The sequence below is a fragment of the Oryza glaberrima genome, chromosome 1, assembly GCF_000147395.1.
Source record: "Oryza glaberrima chromosome 1, OglaRS2, whole genome shotgun sequence".
Lineage (NCBI taxonomy): Eukaryota > Viridiplantae > Streptophyta > Magnoliopsida > Poales > Poaceae > Oryza > Oryza glaberrima.
The window spans coordinates 3,364,628-3,372,117 of NC_068326.1; the positions used below are offsets into that span (position 1 = coordinate 3,364,628).

Below are 7,490 nucleotides of genomic sequence, written 5' to 3' on the forward strand. Positions count from 1 at the left end.
TCCCGCGCCGTGGTATTTGTTTATGGTGGGGATCGGTAATAAGTAGTACTCGTAGAGATCAGGTACAATAGCTTGCTATTAGACAGCTATAAACATATTTTAATAAGATAAAATATGAGAGAAAATAGCAGCGGACTATAAATATGTAGCCAACTATAGAACGGACTTCAAGACGTGATGTGTGTATGAAAGATAAGACCATATATTAATATTATAATAAGTAATTATTGTATAGATGGTCTATAATTCAGAATTGAGGAGAGTAGTAGTAGGTTATCCTATTAAACTTGCTCTAAGTCGGTCTCCTGCGAATCTCGATGGAGAATATATTTTTGCCCTGCTTTTTGCTGGAGCGCGAAAATCTATCGTAAAGTTTGTTCACAAAATTGCATGATTGCATCAGTGTATCAATATAGCATCAGTATCTTAGCTTTGATAGGTGCAGCTACAACTGATTAGAGAAAAATAATAAGTCCAAAATTAACTATCCTGTTAGTAAAAACAATTAACTATCCATGTATTTCATTTAATCTGAGTATGTACTTTTTTTAGGAACCGACGGCAGGATCTCCTGCCGGAATTTATAGAAGAAGAGAATTGGCCCAGTTAATAAGGGAAACCGGGCCCGAAAACCAAACAAGCACGGTTAATTAAACGGGAAACCGGCAAAAACCTATACAGAAAAGAAAAGAAACAACTAATGAGACCTCACAAAAGTCGTCGTTACCGAGCTTACCAAAAGGCAAGCAGCTTCGACAACATAATGACGAGATCTCCAGAACCACCAAACATACAGAACCACCAAACATACTCTAGTGGAGCAGAAACCTTCTGAGCGAAGCCTTCAACAAGGAAACAACATCAAGGATGTTGTCAACGCCCGTTCCGAAAGGAACCCGGTTTTCACCTGAAGGAAGAGAGAACCAACATGACGACACCTCCAAGGAGGAAACGGCGCCTGCAAGCGTCGATATCATCAATCTAGGATAGCACTAGGCAAGGTTTTCACCCAAGTCTCTCTCAAACTGCTCCACCTCAAAACCCTCGTCGCGTTGCCGGGACGTTCGTTGAGGGTCATCGTTGCCGAGCTTGCAAGACAAGCAGCTCCGACTCCACCTCAACAGCCAACCTTGCAGCTCGACCAGAGACCACCTCACACCCAGGAACCCAGCTGAAGGAAACCAACGGCGCGGCCAATGACCAGCGAACAGGACGCCGAAACAACTCTGCACGCCACCCCTACCGAACCACGAAACTCCCCGGCATCGACTGGAAGCAGCTTAGCCTAAGAAGGGAGGAGCACCTAAGAAGAGGGGAGCGGGCGCCGCACCGTCAGAGAGCATCGGAAGAACAACTACTGAAGAAGGGGAGAACTGGATCTGGAGGACCAGAAGGGAGGGAGATGGAGGCGCCTTCCCCGTCGCCGGCAAAAGCCGCAGCAGGCCAGCAGGCCGGCCAAGACCACGCAGCAGCCGGCACCGGAGCGCGCTCTGCAAGAGCACCGCCGGCCGACCGGACGAGCCACCGCCGGCCGACCGGAGAGCCGCCGCCGACCCGGTGCTGTCGTCGCCGACGAAACCGCGCCGGAGCTGCTACGTCCGAGGGCGCCGGCGTCGATCAAGACCGTCGCCGGCCACGCCAAGACCCGCCGCCGCGCCGCCATCGTCACCCCGGCCAGATCTGGCGGGGCGACCGGATCTGGCGACGCCCTCGACGGAGCCGCGCCGCCATCGCCGCGGGGAGCTCCACCACCACGCCGTCGCCACGACCTCGCCGTCCCGCCGCTATCATCGCCACACCCGCACCGGGGCAAGATGGAGCCGAGGGAGATGGCCCTGCCGCCGCCATCCCAGCGCGTCGCCCGGCTTTGCCGGCGACGAGCTCCGGCGGCGGCAAAGCAGGGAGGAGGGAGGAGGAGGGGCGGTGGCGGCTAGGGTTTCGCCCCCAAGCCGCCGCGCGAGGGTGACGTGAGGGCAGAGCTCTGCTTGCATGTGAGTATGTAGTGAGAAAGAATAAAACAACATGCATACTATAACTCCCCATATGCACAAGAAAATGAGTGCTTAACTACTCCTAAATACTTATTTCCTCCGTCTCAAAAAATGATGTATCTTAATACAACAAATCTGGATAGACTAAATTCGTTGTATTATGATATATCACATCTAATTTTTGGGTTTTTTTTTTACGAAAGGAGTGCGTGCATGTGTTCTAAAAAAAAGTATGTGCATGCACGTATACTCAATTTGCATGCACAGAAAAAAAAAACATTGTGCGTCAAACGAAGAGACCAACGTTATATGATGATCAATTTAATTTTTTTTTGACTTTTAGTTATATGATGATCAATATAGGACGCAAGGAGTATAAATTTTAGTAGAGCTAATAACTCAACAAAACATATGATGGTATCCTTATAGAGCTACAACTGAAAGATCAACCAGTTTTGAATAATGTGGATTTAATGTTAGGGTTAATTTACAAGTTTCTTTACCACTTTCATCGATTGGGTTTGGCTTTTGAATCATAAAAAGTGATAATATATAAAGTATTAACTTCAAAATTGGTAGTTCCTTACGTTACGTGTCTTTGATTTATAAGCATTAAAAATGCTTTTGATATAGACCCTATGTGATTATATGAAACTATTGTCTTTGTCATAAAATACAATACTATGAAGTTTTTAGGGTTAAACATGGCTATTAAAGATTTGCGTGGCATGGCTATAGCATCCTCCCTGATCCACACCCTATTTGAATAAGTCAGAGGAGTGGAATAGAGTTTGGCAGCTCCACAACTCCACCCCAAAGTCCGCTTCAGGAGTTATATTTAGGTGTTAGAGTCCTACTAAACATGTTTAAAGAAAAATAGGTGAAATTAAATGGGGAAAATGTTGAAATTCATTGAGAAAAATAAGGTATATGAAGAAATTAAATAGCAAATGTTGTGACCGATTGAGAAAAAAAACATACTCCATGTATGAAGAAGTTGTTGTATTTTAAAATAATTTTTCAAATGCTATAAGTTATTACTATCACCGTCTTAAAATACATAAACACTGTACTAAATGAGATACATCCGGTACTGCGAATGATTTGAATAGATGTGCCATGCTTGTGTTACATTCAGTTCTATTTCCTCTATTCCATGAAAAACAATAAAGATGTATGTTACAATATATTTTAGGATGAAAGGGTATATTTTAAAACGGAGGGAGCAGATTCGTGCGGGCGCTATCAATGTTGCGCGATAGAGAAGAGATGTGCATAATTGCAAGCTGGCCAGAGACAAAGTTGAGTGAAGTTTGCGAAGTGGCAGTGTCAGAGCAGATGGCATGCCCAAGCTAAGGCAGGCAGGACCGGACAACTAGCCAAATGGGCTGGGCCTACGCTGCTCAAATCCTCATATCACTGCGCCTGCGCCACTCTGAAAAATGGCCCAGTTTCTGCCACCATTAGTGAAGCATAATCACGCGCAGCTTAGACAAAGTTACGAGACGGTCGGGCCTCATATTTTCATCTGTACTTAAACTTCTAAAATTTAAACTTTTAACCTTAAATTTAGAGCTAATTTTATTTTTTTAATTATAGTTTGTTTTTCAGCATTTTCTTTTAGATCGTAAGAACATGTATATAAAAGTTTTATTCATAAATTATTTTTTATTTGTAAATATGACGTTTCGCTTATGCTTATAAACAGCCAACCGATGGGGCCGGGTGTAGATCTCCTCTATCCAAATATACTATTCCCTCCGTTCCTTATTATTATAAATCATTTTAGTTTATCCTAAGTTAAACTATTTTAAGTTTGTTCAAGTTTATATGAAAAAGTAACAACATTTTCAATGCAAAATACATTCAACAGTGGATTTAATAAAACTATTTTGATACTGTAGATGTCGTTATGTTTTCTACAACATTGATCAAATTTAAATAATTTTGACTTAGAACGTACCAAAAAATGCCTTGTAATAACATATCACATAAACGTCAGTTTGTTTTGAATTCTACATCCAAGAAATCAAATTAAGAAAAATACAAATATTTTTCCCTTGCTGTCTCTCAGAAATAAATTTCGGTTCGACCTGGCTGACGCGCATTCAAAAAATTAGTGGATATAGCTGCATAAATTTGTTGGTCTTTCAGTTTTACACTGTGCTGTCACAACAAATTAAAAGCGAAAAATGAAGAAGAGCAGCTTTCATCAAGGCCCTGTGTATGTAGGATGTAAGGTCCTGTACGTTAAGGGAAAGCCCAACAAAAGGGCTACACATTTAGGCCTTCCTGGCCCAGCAGAGCCCATCCATTTCTTCCCTTTCCTGAGACTTCTGCTATTGGATCTTGAAGGATGTTTCTGTGAGTAATCAAAAATATAAGCATATATAATGTTAAGTAGTGTACACTAGTCTGATCAAGCAGTGGTAATATGTTAAAAAATACTATTGGATGTTTAATTTCAAACATATACACAAGCTTTTGCTTGTGTCCAACGGTTCGTCGTTTTGGGAGAGTTTCTGTGCACTTCGCGTCGGAAAGGCAAAACCGCGGCGATGATCGAGTTCAACCGCAGCAAAAAATTAAAATAATAATAATAATAAAGGGTTCCACGGCGTAGGTGTTCTCGTAACCAGTCTGCCGCCGAACAACGGCTCAGAATTGGTACTGCTACTGCATGTTTAAACTGAAGAATTTAAATTCTGAATCTTATGCAGTGCCTATGGACTATGGTTCTTCCGAATGGCTAAATAATTTTGTGATCACTACTGAAGAGCAGTACAACTGAATGGATTTAATTAGTTGCCCACAAAATTCATATACAACAGCGCAACTAGAACGCACCATATAGAACAGCGCAACTAGAAATCATTGTTTTAAAATTTTCGTATTTGATTGGTTTTTCTAACTCTAAAATCTACTAGTGGCCGGTTACGGGATTCTAGAGAAACCAGCATCCAATTCCAGTGGCCGGTTCCTGCAAGTCTGCTCCATTTCTGTCCTTTTTGATACGAGTACTCAATTATTCCGACGGTGCCTTTCTAGATAAGCGGAGCTGACTGCTGACGGGGCTCTTGGTCATGTGGGCCCGCTTGCCTGTAGAAGAAAGAAGCCCTTGACATTGGAGCACACCGTCTTGCCGAATTGCCGTGCTTCTAGTGAACTTGTAGACGAAGCAGTTGATGGCGTCGTCATGTCCAAATCTTCTTCTCTTATATTGTACTAAAGCTTTTAAGTCTCTATCACATAGGATATTTGGATACTAATTATAAATATTAAACATAGATTATTAATAAAAACCCATCCATAATCTTGGACTAATTCACGAGACGAATCTTTTGAGCCTAATTAATCTATAATTAGCCTATGTGACGCTACAGTAAACATTCTCTAATTATGGATTAATTAGGCTTAAAAAATTTGTCTCACGAATTAGCTTTAATTTATGTAATTAGTTTTGTAAGTAGTCTATATTTAATACTCTAAATTAGTGTCTAAATACAGGGACTTAACTTTAGTCCCTAGATCCAAACACCACTTTAATCTCAAGTTGGAGTGTTCCACTAGCCTTTGCTTGATGTCGGTTTCAGTGTCTCTGCTTAATTGAGTGAGTTGAGCCATAGCTTGACAAGTAATAAATGATTAGTTAAATGGAGTAGTATACCACTATGATGTGTGACGTGTCTTAGGCATCGTTTAGATTCAAAAATTTTTGACAAAAATGTCACATCAAATGTTTAGAAATATGTATGGAACATTAAATATGGAAAAAAAATCAATTGCACAGATTGCATGTAAATTGCGAGACGAATCTTTTGAGCCTAATTACGCTATGATTTTGACAATGTAATGCTACAGTAAACATTTGCTAATGACGAATTAATTAGGCTTAATAAATTCGTCTCGCAGTTTACAGGCGGAATCCATAATTTGTTTTGTTATTGGTATACATTTTGTTTGTCGTATACTTTAAGAACTTTACACCAAAAAACTAAACAGACCCTTAGGATAAGTTAGCACAAAATTACTACTCCCTCCATACTTATAAATGAAGTCGTTTAGGACAATGTTTAAGTTTAAGTCAAACCTTGGGAATATAAATCATGAATAACTCTCAAGTTGTTGAGTTTGAAAATATAAAAATTATATGAATAGATTTGTCTTGAAAAATACTTTCATAAAAATATACATATATCATTTTTCAATAAATATTTTATAGGAAAAAGAAGTCAAAGTTATGTTTTAGAGACCGTGTTGCTGTCAAAGTCGTGTATGGAGGGATTACTTATCTTAGTGACTCACACGGGGACACAAAGTGCAATCATGTTATGTGATCAGGAGGACATCAATTATGCGTTCAAAGATGACAAATTTATAGGAGCCTTTTTGATAGATCGAAGTTTATAGCAGTAGATCAAAAGTGACACCAATTATGCGTAAAAAGATGACAAATTTAGGAGCCTTTGATGATCAAGTTCTTCGATCTTAGATGCTGCACATATCTTGGAGAAGAAAAAGGAATAAAAAAACATTGAATTCTCGAAACTTTCAGAGATAAAAAATGAACACTGAAATTTCTGAAAATTTCAGAGTGATTGTGATGTATATAGTACAGAAGAAGCCATGGTTGAAGAAACCAGATTAAATTTCTTGTTACAACAACGTTTAGATGCATTAGCTGCTATACTATGAGTTACAGAAATGGAGATATTAGGATGAAATCATCCCATCTCCATGGAATCAATCCGACAAGCACGCCGCCGTCGAGGCCTCATACTAATACTTCTCCGGCCATTGACGGCGTCGGCGGCGGCGACGTTATTGATACCAAAACGACACAACAACATCATCATCATCATCGGCGTTGGATGGCGGCGCGGTATGTGCAGAGGCGGGGAGCCATGGATGGCGGCGGCGGCTCAGTGCTTGCCGTCGTCGGCGGGGGCGGCGGAGGCGAGGCGGGAGGCGATGGCGGAGTGGTACATGCAGTCGTGGAAGCTCTCCGTCTCCATCATCCGCGCGCGCAGCTGCCGCGCCTTCTCCTCCGTCAGCACGCCGAACCTCTTCCCGCCGCCGCCACGCTGCTCCGCCGCCGCCATCGGATTCGGCCGCGCCTCCTCCCGCGCCGCCGGCTGCGCGTCGATGTAGTCGGGCTGCCCCGACCACCCCAGCAGCGGCGCCCACCACTTCCCGCCGCCTCCGCCTCCGCCTCCGCCACCGCTCCCATCGCCGCGGAACCTCGCCGCGCCGGCGGCCGACGCGGACGCCGCGACGCACGGCCTCGCCGCCGCCGGCGAAGGCCTCACCGAGAAAGCCGCCCCCGATGCAATCGCCATTGGATTTGCTTCTCCTCCAACAACAAATCAATCAAGAATATCCCCCCCAAGCTTCTTCGATTCGATTCGATTCGATTTGGATTCCTCCCTCCAAGTTTTGAAGTGGATCGACGAGGCTGTGGATTGGAGGAGGTGTGATTTTATTGCGGGGGGAAGAAGA

The 7,490-nt window shown here is 42.8% G+C and overlaps 1 protein-coding gene across 1 annotated transcript; it reads right to left on the reverse strand.

The window, feature by feature from the left end:
• Positions 1 to 6,562: 6,562 nt before the first annotated feature.
• Positions 6,563 to 7,490, reverse strand: LOC127767350 (protein THYLAKOID RHODANESE-LIKE, chloroplastic-like). Its single transcript, XM_052292667.1, has one exon. It carries the CDS (start codon positions 7,328 to 7,330, stop codon positions 6,914 to 6,916), a length of 417 nt encoding a protein of 138 aa, XP_052148627.1. The 5' UTR covers positions 7,331 to 7,490; the 3' UTR covers positions 6,563 to 6,913.